A 13,561-nucleotide genomic window follows, 5' to 3' on the forward strand; every position below is an offset into this window, starting at 1 on the left:
ATTCTGTTCTCCAGAACATATTCCAACACATAACATTTACAGTCCATTTGTCATAGGTCTTAGCTAAATGCCTAAGGAAACACAAGAGTGATTTTTAAAAAAATCCTATTCTGACTTGGCCTTATTTTAAGAAATTTTAGAAATCCCATGTTCTAGTAACAGACATGACCTTTACTCATTGCAACTTTAGGTTGCATTCGAGTAAATAACAAAGTAATACCATTCATGCAATATATATAAAGACATATCATATACCAGTATGAAAACATCTGGGGACATTTGTTTGCACTTACCAAGAGACTCTCTGTAAGGAGGCACTAAGGTGGTCTGAGTTTCTGTGCTGTGAGTTTCCCTGTTTAGATGATGTTCAGTAAGTCCAATTAAAATCTGCATAAGGAAACCTAGCAAGATCCAATAGATTAGTAATTAGTAAATCAGATTTGTAATTAACAAAGCAGTTTTCAATGTACAAGAAAGCCTATTTGATTTACAGAAAGAACAACTATTTCAGTAAAAATCAACACTAGTGAACAATTATGGTTTTATTATAAACATAATCCAGCCCATCTCAGTCAGCAAAAGCAGTCCTTTTGCAACTTTTCCTCCCATCCATGTCTCTTGATTCCCAGGTCAGCTGAGAGTGAAGATTATTAGTACTTAATTATGAGGCCTTTAGGCAACAGGGGGTTTTCAAGATCAAGCTCCTTTAGGTTATACAGCACAGCTAGGTTTTGTTATGCCATATAAGAATTAGTTCTTATATAATGCAATGGAAAATCAATTAAATCTGTAACTAGTTTTTGAAGTATATTCTGCAGGCTAATACTGTGTTATAAAGACAACCCAAAACCTGAGTTTTCCAAAGTTAGTGTGAAAAGCCTCCAAAGAGCTTTATATATAATACCTGATTACAGATTTTTCTCCTATTTCTAATGTACAAGTCATTTATTTTGTAAGTAAATGTCAACAGTAAATCCAAAAATACGAGTTGGATAATCCTGAAATATAATATTAATCATCTTGGTGTACTGCAAGTTTCAAAATCCAACTAAATCCAAACTACTCCATACCAACACACATTTAAGAAATCTGCTTTTTTATTGCTTACATCTTAATAAAAATGAAGCTAACACAATTATCTCTCTCTGTACTGCATGCAAATATTTTGTACCTTTATTTTCCTTCCGAGTTCCTGAGGTCTGTAAAAAAGAAAATAAGTTTTAGCCAGTCCTTTTTCATCACCACTGTAATTTAATCTTATTTTCAAAATCAAAATAACTTTACCAGTGATTTGTAAAGACTGGATTCTGGATTGATCCTCATTAATTGAAGAAGATCTTGCACAGTCCACAGCTTTGGGAAAAATAAACATCAGTTGGAAAAGGTTAACAAATTTAAAATAATTTCAAGTAAGCAAATGGCACTATTTCATAGTTGTAAATGTTTTCCATTTGTGAAAGACCTATTTACTTCCTGTAAAATCATTTTCAGAGGCCTGCTATTCTACATTTACTTACCTTCACTACTTCAGACATACAGCAGCCAGCATGCAGCTTCATGATCAGCTGAAGCTGTGAAAAGAGAGTTTTGTTCTCTCCCCACTGTCAACACATGCTTGCTACTTTCCTTGTCTGTTTTCTTGATTTACCATCCAAATCAGATGAGCTCACTAACCCAAACGATAATTAACTACTCACCAGGTCAAAAAACTAATTTTCAGTTAGAAACGACTTCACCCTATCACGCACTTACAGAGAAGCAAAGGGAAGGCAAGAACTGCCCTTTTCAGCCACACTTTGTAGTTAGAACAGCTTGAAATGACCAGGAACCACATTTTCAGGGAATTGAATGGGCAAACACACTTTTATCAGGTTCAGTTCCCCAGTGCTCTGCCAGAACAGCACCACTAGCTTACTGCCAGTTTTAAGTATTCATGAAAATGACTCTGAATGACAGAATGTTTTGTGGAGATGATCAGAAGTTTTAAAAATATTTTTATTTCCTATCACAAAAAATGATCTTTTCAATTGTTAGAATATGACAACCTCCAGAGAACAAAGCTCCTAGATATCATGGAAAAGGCAAAATATTGAACTTACCTTGCTCTTCTCTAATCCACTTTCTGGAAAGAAAACAGAAAGTGAATACTCATAGCCACATCTCTCTAGATGATCTGCCACCAAACTGTTGGAAGCAGTGATCAAAAGTGAACTGTCTTCACTTGGAACCAGCTGTGGCTGAAGCTCTCCACTGAGAATTGGGTGCATTAGTTCATGGATTAGCTGGTTTCGGAGGTGTGTCTAATACAGAGAAAAACCATTGTATTATCAGTTTACATGTGATTCAATGAGAGTTTTAATTTTCCAAAATCCACAGGGAGCCTCATTTTACTTATACAACCTACAAACAGAAGAGGGCAGACTAATTTTTGGGAAAATCTGGAAGTCCACTATGAACACCCTGCTCTTCTTCAAAACCCTCTAATGATGGATAAAATGAACTCTGACTTTCCCTCAAAATGAACCAAACATAGGACTAAAAAGAAGTTCCCAGTCAAGAGCTCACATAAACACCACTCTTGTACCATCATTTTCAGATCTCTGCTTTCCTGTTTTCTTTCCCTTTGGCTAAATAAAGCCTTCCTGATGTGGCCTCCATCTCAGGTGTTCTTGGAACCCTCACTGGTTCTCTTTTGAGTCTCATTCCAAGAAGCTGCTCATGCCATCACAAAAGTAGATGGCAAAATAAACAAAAAAATTTAATGTCTTTAATATCAATTATTTTGTAGGGAAGCAAAAGAGTACTAACCAAAGAGACCTACAGGCACTAATAATAACTAAATGGCATTTATAAATTATTTATTTGTATTCTGTAAGTTACAATAGAGGGGAAAAAGTAACCTAAAATCAGATCTCCCTTCCATGAAAGGAAGAAAGAATTATTTTCATTATACAGTTATTCAAATTGTTTATACAAATTGTTTATAAGAAAAAATCATGGCACAAATAGTGTTTTAAACTTTCAAAAGTAGGTATGCAACAGTGACACAACTGAATAAAGAGGCAGTGTTACCAAAAATGTGACAAAATAATTACCAAAACTTAACAAAGCCAGATCATCAGACCAGCCTGATATTTTAGCATGGTTTTCAAGAGAAATTAGGCTGACAACAAAATTACAGAACTACAGAATATTCTGAGTTGGAAAGGATCCCTGAATCCAACTTTCAAACTCAACTAAAAAAACTCTTTTCCTTATTAATTTCTGAACTTTTTCAGTCTCAAACAGACAGAATGTTGTCTCAAAAACGAGGAACAGCAATCTCTTATACATCTTGTGGCAAAGTGAAGATGGAAAGCACAGGGCTAAATCCTTATTCATAGTACAGAAAAGGAAGGGAAAAATAGCCTTCTAGACAAGTTAAAGCAAAAAATTGAACTTAAACATGAAGTAATCTGATAGAATATTAGTTAAGTTAAATGAGAAATGGTTCGAGCATTGCAAGCTTAATAATTTTGAAATAATCATCTTGAATTTTTTTCCTATACATTCTCCTGAATGAGCAGACAGGGATAAAACAGCTCAAATACCTTTAAAACAGGAATGTTGTATTTTAGAACTATTATTCATATAACATGCTTAATTATCATAGGTAATAAACACATCCTGTAGTATTCATATAACATGCTTAATTATCACAGGTAATAAACACACCCTGTAACCTGAGATGAAATAAACAGGGTTTTGTTCATAACAGAGAGATCCTTTCCTATTTTATATTCTAATTTATTGTTCTCTCCCGAGCCTGACTTCGTTTTTCAAGTATGGGTACTTTCAAAGACCTAAAAGCAGGCTTTTAACCTTCCTCGGAAAAACACTCCGAGGCCAAGGCATAATGAAAGGCCATTCTGTTTAGGGAGAATCTCGCAAATGGGGGGAAAACCCCCAAACACAACACACCCCACACCTCCCCAAACAATAATTAAGTTGTGGCAAAAGAATACTTGGTGGAGAGAGCGAGACGCTTGTACTCGGCACAGCTTTCGGGGCACTCTGTGTTAAAGCAGCACAGAGAACCACAGGCAGCACCTGCTGAAAACAAAGCACACCTTCAGTGTGTCCAGCACGCCTCGGCTCTTAAAAGTCTGATACAGCCTTTTCCGGAGTTCCTCTTGGGACAGTGTTTCCCTTTCAACCGATGCCATCGTGCCCTACAACACCGAAACAAAAAGGGGCATGACTCGCAGTGAGACCCACAGCTAGCGAGACGCCTAGCGCTCTCGCCGCCTCCCCTCGGCCCGCTCGGGCATTCCCGGGCAGCCGCCCGCTACCCACAGGAGGGCGCCGGGGCCGGGAGCGGGGCCGGGCAGGGCAGGGCCGCTCGGGGCTACGGGCGCGGTGCTGCGGCCGCTGAGGCGTCACGGTGGCGCCGGATGGGGCGGGCGCAGCGCGGCGCTTCCGGGGCCGCGGGCGGGCGGACGGGGTGCGGCGCAGGGTAGGCGGCGGGCCCGGGCGGGACCCTGCGGGCCGGGGCCCTTCTCCCTCTCCCCCTGTGCCGCTGCTCCCCTGGGGACGGCAGCCCCGCGGAGTCCGGGCCTTCTCCCCGGGGGGCGGCGGGACGGGTCGGCCTTTCCGGGCCCCTCTGGAGGGCCCGGGGATGGAGCCGTGGGATTGTCCCGGGGAGGAGGCGCCCCCCGCCTGCCGCCCTTCCCCTTCTGCTGCCTGTGAGCAGGGCTCAGGGAGAGACAGGCGAGGAGGCTCCTTGGAGCTGTGGCCTGGGATCGCTGTGACCGGGGGCTCCCGGGGGTAAATCATCGGTGAGCAGGGCAGGAGTCAGTTTAGGTACCTGGGTTCACTTCCAGGTCCCCTTCCCAAGGATATTCTCCGGCTCCCCCAGAATCTGTCAGCTTGGGACGGAGCACGGGCATCTGGCACAGCCTGCTCAAACAGGGCCGGCCTGGAGCACAGGACACGGAATTGTGTCCAGACGGTTCTGGAATAACTCCAGGCTTTCTGGACAGGCTGTTCCAGTGCTCACTCACACGCACAGCAATAAATTGTTCCTCGTGTCCAGGTGGAACTTCCCGGGCATCACTTTCTGCCTGTTGTTTCTCATCCTGGTGGGTGGCTGCGCCAGGAAGAGCTCGGCTCCATCCTCTTGATGTGCATACTTAAATGTTTATCTCTCTTTAGCCTCTGGTAAATATGGATGGGAGCACATTGGCTGATTTTTAGGAGCTCTTCTACATGGATTAAGAGTTTGTATGTAGACCCATCAGCATTTTTGTCTTTTCTTGTAGGGAGCATTGTTTTGAAGAATGTCTGGAAGTTTCTACTTCGTGATAGTTGGTCACCATGATAATCCCATATTTGAAATGGAATTTCTGCCTCCTGGAAAAGTAGAGTCAAAGGTGTGTTTTTTTCCTCTATGACACTCCTGTGATTCTTTTATAATTCTACAATGTATTAGAAGCATGACCGGCATTGTTGTTAAAAGAACTATCTACTGTTTTCTGGTGTTTATATTAAACAGAAATTTTGTCATAGGGAGTAGAACTCAAGTTCTCAAGTCTCTTAAAAAATCTTTGCCAGATTATACTAGTTCTTCAGAAAACACAGCTTTCTTATCTATTCCCTGCTGTATGGTATAGAATATATATATCTTGGTTTTGCTTTCGTGATTTCTCTTAGTGTGCAGAGGTTTTGTAATAGCTGTTCATTGTTTAATGCCACTTACTTTTAAGACATTTATATACAGTAATAAAGTAAAGTAAGAAAAATTTGAAAGCTCTAGCCAGTCCTTTATTCTTTATGCTATAAAATACCTAATTTTTTAATTGTCTGCATTGGTCATATTTGCTTTCAATTAAGGAAAGCTAAAAACTTATATTGATAAATAAAGACTTTGAAAATGTGATAAATGCAATACTACTCAATAAGTATTGTTTCCAGTGGGAAAATAACAAATCTATCTGTAAGTGGCATTACATCAAAGAAAAAATAGATTTCAGAATAAAAGTGTGTGTATCTGAGAGTGTATCCAAAAATGGAAGTATATGATGTCACTGATTGTATGGCATCATCTGTATTTTGAATCAATGTCCCATAAAAGATCATAAATAAGGCTACTCAGACTAGACTTTGTGTGCGGATGTGTAAAAGCTGATTGCAGGGAAAACCTGAGAGGTGAGAGTGGAATTAACATCATCCTGTTACTTTGAGAAATAGTACAAAACTACTTATTCTTCCAGTCTGATAAAAGCTTCCAGTGTGGTTTTGTCCTGTATCTCTTCTTGGCAGATGTCCTCTGGTGTTCTAGATTGCCTACAAAGTACACAGGCCAAACACTGTGATCTCATGTTTATTATAGGAAGGGATGCAGTTTACATCTGCAGGCACATATTTAATACTAGTTGCAGAAAAAAGAAGACCCCAAAACCAATAAAACAATCCTGGGTTTTGGTAAACAAATGAGAAAAACAGAATCTTTAGATTATTTTATCAGCATACCTGCCCTCTGTATTTATGCTTTCTGCATCTGTCCCCCAGCTCTTGCACATTGTAACCTATGGGTCAATTTCTGCCAAATTTGACTGAAATGTTACAGTCCAGAAAATGCTACATTTTATGTATGCTCTGTAAATATCACAAAAACAGATGTCTGGAAAGAAGAGAAAAATACATATGAGGGCCTATATTGTGGAATAAGTTAGCAGTGGGAGTTTGCCCATCAGTAAACAAAAGAATTCATGCTTGAGTTTGTTCCTGAGACATAATACAGGCTTTACTGATTTTGTTGCTCTCAGGACTGGTTTTGTGATATCTTTTCATTATCACCTTTTTTCTCCCTTCAAATATCATGAAAACATATGCTAGTTTCATTTAATTACAGGTGGTGCATGTGACAGAAAAGCAGGGTAAATGTAACATTCTGTAACTTGAACATTGGATCTGTAGCAACTGGAGCAAATGATTGTTTGTATTTCATTCCTTTCACTGAATTCCTGCTCTGCTGTGTTCTGGAAATGCACCAGGATGATCATCGCCACCTCAACCAGTTCATTGCCCATGCTGCTCTTGACCTCGTAGATGAGAACATGTGGCTTTCTAACAACATGTACTTGAAGACTGTGGACAAGTTTAATGAATGGTTCGTTTCTGCTTTTGTCACAGCTGGACATATCCTTTCCTATTCTCTTTCCTTTTCTTTATGTAAGAAAACCCTTTCCCCAGAAAGAGATAAGTTAGATAAAGTGAGTTTGGAACAGATTTCTCTGGCTATTCGCCATTATTGCTAGAGTCATCAGCTTCAGGAAGAGCTATACTGGGAGGCATAGCAGCTGGGAACAGTTGGAAAAGTGGGTTTTTACCTTTGTAGGAGCCAAAATAGCATAATGAAATGTGGTACATGGAGTAAAGAGGTATGAGAGGCTCTGAGCAAGCTTGTATGTATGATCTCTGTTCCCACCCCTTTGACCGTGCTGGAGATGAGAGGTGGCAGTGAACATGCCTGGTGTCAGTCACTCTAGGGGTGGAAATGCAGTGCTGCGCCTTGATACTGTGTACAGGTAGTCCTGTTTGCTGAGAAACATTTGTTTCACCGAGCAAGTAACATTGAATGACATTTTAACTTTAGGGGTGCATGGCTGAAGTGCAGGGAGGTGCACCTCAGATCCATACTCCACGTTCAGAATTACATTGAAATTGAATAACAAAGAAACCTTGGATAGAGAGGTGATTATTTTCAAATAGGGGGATGTTAAAATATGAAGGTAATGCTTTCCAAATTTCATTGCTTCAATTACTTTTTTAGATGCTTCCTCCTATGAGTCACTGCTATTTCATGTACAGCTAAACATTTGAGGTATATGTTGAATTAGGTATAAATGCTTATCTCAGGATAATGTCTCTTATCTTTGTAAAAGTTTTATTCTCCTTAATTACTGTACATATGAGATTTATAATGCTTCATGATGTAAGGCAAGAAGATGGAATCAAGAACTTCTTTACTGATGTGTATGAGTTGTATATAAAGGTAAGAAATAATTTTTTATGGTCTTGCTGCACTACTTTTAAGCATGTTCTGCTGTTTGTGCTTAGGCACAGCTGTATTAGCATGTTTTCTGCTGGGGGCCTGTATAAGCACCTGTGCAGTCCACATCAGCCAGAGCTGGTAATGTGTGACACAAAAGCTGTATTTTCCATGTAACAGAATAGGTTTTTTGAAATTGTTATAAACTGTGCTCTTCCAGACTTCTTCACTTTAGTTCAGTGAATTTTTTTTTTCTTTTTTTTTTTTTTTTTTTTTGTGTGGAATAGATTAGAATGGTTTGAGTAGAAAGGGACCTTAAAAACCATCTGCAACTTCCTTGCCATGGGCAGGGACACCTTCCACTAGACCAGATTGGTCAAAGCCCCATCCAGCCTGGCCTGGGCAACAGAGAACTTGTGGGGCAGCTTCTTGTGATGCATTTTGTGGTAGTGTGGTATCACTAATGATGATAATGACAGCACTCTTCTACAGAGCCCAGTAGCTTTGCTCTCAGAACACACAGCCCTTGCTCCCAAATCCTGGTGGTACTTCCACTGGACAGGGTCATGGCAAACAGTCATGGGAAGTGTCACCATCTCAGCCTCCCACCGGCACTCAAATGATCCTGATTTCCACCAGTGTGATGGGTTTGTTCTGAGGGGCTGGTGCTATGGGATGGCTCTACACATGTATGGGGAGAATGCGAGGGCCTGGAAAGCAAGGACTGTTTAGGAGGTCTGTGCTGTTAGTGACACTAAGTAGGCTGAAAGCTAGTGGTAGATGTCACCTGAAGTGACATTTTTCAGGGCTGGGCATTGTGCTTACTGATGGGTTTTTCCTTCTTTCCCCAGTTTGCAATGAATCCATTTTATGAACTCAATACTCCTATTCGATCCACTGCCTTTGAAAGGAAAGTCCAGTTCCTTGGGAAAAAACACCTTTTAAGCTGAATAAATAAATCAATCTCCTGAGTGAGTGCTTTTTCCCTACTTCCCTGATTGTTTGAACTGTACTTCGTCTGGTTAGTCCCCTGCATGTTTTATACTCATCTTCTGAAGACTGACTAATTGGATGCTGAAGCAGATTTTTCTTTTGCTGATCTAGGTAAGAACAGCCAAGCTTCTCTGGTTAAAAAAAGATGTATCTCAAGAAGTTTCCTTTTATGTGATATAAAAATAAAGTTTTAAACTGTCAGAGGGTGCAGAGGTACAAAAGAAGAAACTGAGACATTATGTGTTAATGCATATGCAAAGTGTAAGCCTCTGACTCAGGGTGGGAGGAAATCAGACCTAAATGCAAAAGATGTCACCAGTCACCTGGTTTAATATGAGCAAAAGGGAACTCTTGACTGTTTGGTGTAAGTACTTAATTTTATAATAAACTTTCCTAGTTGTATTCTTTCAGTAAAGAGCTCACTCTGCAGACTAACCAGACTAAGATTACACTCTGGTAGTAAATCAAGCCTCTATTTATTGGTGTGTAATTGTATGTATATAAAGTACTCAATAAAAAATAGAAAATCAAAAAAGCTGTCTCCAGTACATCAAGAAATTTTGAGGAAAACTCCTACAGTTTAAAAGTCTCGTTTCAAATTTTCCATGTATTTAGTGCAATACACATTTAGCTGCATTCATGCATCAATGAATGAAATAGACCAGAAGAGCCAGATCTGCCATGACATTAATTCTAATTCACACATGGAAAAAACCCAAATGAAATGTTTAAACCCACTGTTTTTTTCCCATTATTTCTTCAACTGCTGAAACTTTCTTTTTGTAAATAAATTTAGAGGAGGATCTTTGCACCATGAGACTATATTTGTTGAGGTTTCAGAAAGGCATTATTTGGCCTGTCTGGCTCCTGTTCCATTGTAAAATATTTTAGGAACCAATTTGCAAAACTTAACATCATTCCAAACCAGTAATTTTTAAATAGAGCATTTGGCATTTTTGTACCTAATACTTTGCTTGGGTTTACAATCTTAAGTATTCTGTTTCTTTTTGCAGCAAATCTGTATAAGCGATCTTGTACTTTTTTTTTCAAAAAAGTCTGAAAAGTAATTTCCAAAGGAAGTGGCCTGCTATTCTAAGAAGTATTTTGCATAGTCTGTATAATTAAGGGGACCACATCTGTATGTGCTATAAGTGTATAGTCAGTCATCACTTCTGCACTCACTGCTCAGTTGTCACTGTAAAATGTTCCATGAGAAAAAAGAACATATTTACCTTAAATAAAACATCAAATGTTGTAGAATGGATGCCTGTTGAGTATACTTGAAGTGATTTAGAAGAAAACTAGATAACCACAGTAACAGTATGTGGTGGGGTGGCCAGTGAAGATGGGAATACTTGTCTTTGCAATGTTTTTGCATATAAACTGCATTGTGCAGCACTTTGATAATGGCACATAATTTTATATAAATCTTTTTTTTTTCTGTATGCATGGAAATAACAAACACATTTGAGGTAAAGCATTCTTGATCATGTGATAAGGAGCCACTGAGCTGCAGTTATTTTCCGCCTCCTCCCCTGTAGCATCATATCTGGAAAAATACTAACAGTTAAGATTCACTGAGGAAGTACTTTAGTTAAATAATCATATACTTAGCAGGAAGAAAAGGCTTGGCAAATATGAAGGATTAGTGCCAACAGTTTCTACCACTTTTAGAAGCTACATTTTTATAATTGCATTTGTTGCTGCAGTAGGACATTAAGAAAAATGAAAGCATTTTCTTTCTTGCCTGATTTCTGAAGGCAGTTAGCCAAATGGTGCCTGTTCTTATACCTCCCCTACATCTTTCCCTCTTTCCTGTGAATATAGGAATTCTAGATGGGAAATGCAGACTCAGGTCCACTGAGGCTTTATGAAAACAGTCTGTTACTGGCCACAGGAATGGAAGAATTATGTCCTAACTCATCACCTTTGTCCTAGAGTTTGTGGTTCAGGGGCATTGTCTTGTGACAGAAGCCTGAAGGTCTTGGTCAGGTAGCTCCAAGTTCTCTGTACATGGACAAACACTTGTTTACGTTTTAGTTTGTGACTCTTCTCAGTCAGCTGAAAGACCACTAGCTGAAGTGATGGGTGAAAATTATCTTATTGTCAGCTAAAGTCACAAATCTGTTCTAGGCATGAAGGCTGCAGTTCCAGCATGCTTCAGTGAACAGTTTCTCAGTGAAAAGACACCTCTTTTGCAAGGATTATGTTCCTACCCCCTCTCAGGGGCTTAAGAGTAAGAATTCAAAATAAAGTCTGTTGCAGTACAAGAAAACAGAGATAATCTGCATTATGCAATAAAGGCAATAAAAAGTTTATGAGTTAAAGGGATTAGAATTACCCTAAGTCATTCAAAAATCAAGCATAAGGAGATGAGAACATTAGCACAAGCTAACATGAATCAACCTTAGTAAATCCAGGCTGGAAATGCAACTCAGACTCCACTTTCTACAAGGTTCTATTACTGTTTAGGTAACCTGTCAGGTGACTTAAATGAAGAAATGAGGTATGGAGCAGCTGTTAAAGCAGCTTAGGTAAGCATTGATACAGTTTGTTGTGACACAAGCTGCCAGCTGTCCCAGGTGGCTGCTTCTGCCCCTTCCCATTCTGCTCTCTAACAAGCACAGCTTCCAGCAGTCCCACCAACCCTCAACAGTTCTTCTTCCTCATTTTAAAGGACACTGGAACTTTGCATACATGTTACACAGTATGCTCTGTCAATCTAAGGAGTGCCACATACTGCTAACAGGATGCTGTAATATTTGAGGTGTGTTAGCTCTTGAAACAAATCAGTGAATTGAAACATAAGCCACAAATGCCTACCTTACATCCATATGGAATGAAACCTAGCTTTTACAAAGTACAGAAATTAATGTTTACTATTAAGCATTATGATTTTATACCTGTCACCCTATATGTGCTTGTCAAAAGATTTTTGATTCTGTAGACACTAAGTAGTTTCCCTCTGAGACCAATTCCTGGCGTAATTCCTGTACTGTCTTATTTACTAAGCATGTCCACACCTGTTTATCTTTACTGGCCACTTTTGTGATGAGTGTGCAGTTGTGATACAGCAGCTCCCAGGGCATGAGTAATACACTTCTATGGGATTATGTTTTAACTTTATTAAACCTACTTCTGAGATGGAGGCTTGGTAACCATGATGTGAAATGGAAAGGGGACAGATGGGGAAACACAGATGCCTGCACAGAAGAAAGATGACAGTGGTTCTCATTCTTGATTTTTCCCTTTTAGCAATCTTACTTGAATGGTACTCTAGTCACAGTATCTTCAGCTCCTGTTTTGTTTCAACCTTAATCTCTGCTAAAATGAATGTTAAAGGAAGCTTTAAGTTGTAAGGTAGTGCTTTTACAACAATTTCACGTCACTATCTTCATAGCCCCTAACACAAGCAATCTTAATTTCTAAAGCTTTTTGCTCTCTCATCCTAAGATTAAGAGGGATTTAACTAAGATTTTCTTCACAGATCTTTTCACTCATTGACTAGAAATTAAACATAAGTGGCAGTTCAACCTATATTTAACTGCTCAGGGACTGAACTTTAAAACACAGTTCTGTTGGTGTAGATGCAGGACTGCAATGAAGAATCAGACTTAGGAATGCACAAAAGATAAAAAGATGCAGGTTTTAAGCAGGAGTAGCAGATCTGCAGACTAAAGTTGTCCTGGACAGGTCAAGCAAGAATAAATACATTCAGAAAAGTGTACTAAGAGCAACAAGGGTTTGTTTTTGCAAGCTTTACTTCCAAATAATTACACCTGGTACAGATTGAGCAGATACTTTTAAGATAAAGTGCTTGCTGGTAATGTACTCTTCAAGAAATGCTTTTCCATTGAAACAAAAAAGTTTCTGTACAGAAAGCAGTTGTTTAATCAATAACATGGCCTGTCCTGCAGCATCAGACTTCCTCTCAGACCATGTGCACATGTGTGCCTGTTAGCAGTCAATTACAGATGGAAGCAATTGCTACTGCACTAGCAATTTTGCTACTGCAAGGACAGTGGTTTCTCTGAGAGCCAATAACCATTTCTCATACAAGTATTCTACCACTTAAACTGCAGCTGAAAGCCTCAAAAACACCTCTAGTTTTGTCTGCCTGACAACAAAAAAACTGTCCAACAAATACAGAATTTGCTCTGGTTCATAATTATGAAATGAATTCAGTAATATAAAAGACATTATCTTTTAAAGGTACAAGTTCATATCCTAAAATAGCAATTTTAATAATGATCAAATTCAGCTCAAACACTATCTATAGTTATATACCTGTATTAAGGCTGAAAGCTGTCAAATCTACTGTAAGTCAAGAGCTTCCTGAGTTCTCTACGTATTGCCATTCCTTAATATCACAGTGCAGATATTACAGGTAAACACATTCATAGCTCAGGTTAACAAACAAGAAGTTTGGAACTTCTAAGGCTGTACACAAGTTTTCCTAAAAAACTGTCACAATGTGGATCCTTTCAAGTGCTATTAAAGCTGACTGAATAAAGCATTTCTTTTTTTGAAAAACAG

The 13,561-nt window shown here is 39.2% G+C and overlaps 2 protein-coding genes across 6 annotated transcripts in view; one reads left to right on the forward strand and one right to left on the reverse strand.

Annotated features, from left to right (window-relative positions):
- OFD1 (OFD1 centriole and centriolar satellite protein) overlaps positions 1 to 4,830 on the reverse strand; it is a 31,516-nt gene extending 26,686 nt beyond the window's left edge. For 2 of the 3 annotated variants that reach the window (XM_074534678.1, XM_005491792.4), the window contains exons 1-6: positions 4,336 to 4,830; positions 4,110 to 4,211; positions 2,100 to 2,300; positions 1,285 to 1,353; positions 1,172 to 1,199; positions 294 to 401 (exon numbers count right to left, since the gene is read on the reverse strand). In XM_074534678.1, coding sequence (XP_074390779.1) covers positions 294 to 401; positions 1,172 to 1,199; positions 1,285 to 1,353; positions 2,100 to 2,300; positions 4,110 to 4,211; positions 4,336 to 4,815 — 988 coding nt within the window. In that variant the 5' untranslated portion in view covers positions 4,816 to 4,830. Of the gene's footprint in view, positions 1 to 293; positions 402 to 1,171; positions 1,200 to 1,284; positions 1,354 to 1,517; positions 1,575 to 2,099; positions 2,301 to 4,109; positions 4,212 to 4,335 lie in introns of those variants that run through there. The other variant, XM_074534679.1, reaches the window with a different exon arrangement.
- On the forward strand, positions 4,362 to 13,543 carry TRAPPC2 (trafficking protein particle complex subunit 2). Of its 3 annotated transcripts, XM_074534690.1 has the most exons (6): positions 4,362 to 4,495; positions 5,301 to 5,411; positions 7,035 to 7,177; positions 7,948 to 8,035; positions 8,884 to 9,003; positions 9,137 to 13,543. In XM_074534690.1, exons 2-5 carry the CDS (start codon positions 5,319 to 5,321, stop codon positions 8,980 to 8,982), a joined length of 423 nt encoding a protein of 140 aa, XP_074390791.1. In that variant the 5' UTR covers positions 4,362 to 4,495; positions 5,301 to 5,318; the 3' UTR covers positions 8,983 to 9,003; positions 9,137 to 13,543. The 3 variants fall into 3 exon arrangements, with proteins under 3 accessions (XP_074390791.1, XP_074390789.1, XP_074390790.1); XM_074534688.1 differs by having other exon boundaries at positions 4,363 to 4,495; positions 8,884 to 13,543; XM_074534689.1 differs by lacking the exon at positions 4,362 to 4,495 and adding an exon at positions 4,678 to 4,817 and having other exon boundaries at positions 8,884 to 13,543.
- The last annotated feature ends 18 nt before the right edge of the window (positions 13,544 to 13,561 follow it).

The sequence above is a fragment of the Zonotrichia albicollis genome, chromosome 2 (assembly GCF_047830755.1).
Source record: "Zonotrichia albicollis isolate bZonAlb1 chromosome 2, bZonAlb1.hap1, whole genome shotgun sequence".
Classification (NCBI taxonomy): Eukaryota; Metazoa; Chordata; class Aves; order Passeriformes; family Passerellidae; genus Zonotrichia; species Zonotrichia albicollis.

What these genes read in the sequence shown, in the direction of transcription:
- TRAPPC2 (XM_074534690.1), top strand. Translation starts at nt 5,319, where the DNA reads ATGTCTGGAAGTTTCTACTTCGTGATAGTTGGTCACCATGATAATCCC. An exon ending in CTGGAAAAGTAGAGTCAAAG is followed by an intron (nt 5,412 to 7,034) that starts GTGTGTTTTTTT and finishes GAAATGCACCAG; the next exon opens with GATGATCATCGCCACCTCAA. An exon ending in TGTATGAGTTGTATATAAAG is followed by an intron (nt 8,036 to 8,883) that starts GTAAGAAATAAT and finishes TTCTTTCCCCAG; the next exon opens with TTTGCAATGAATCCATTTTA.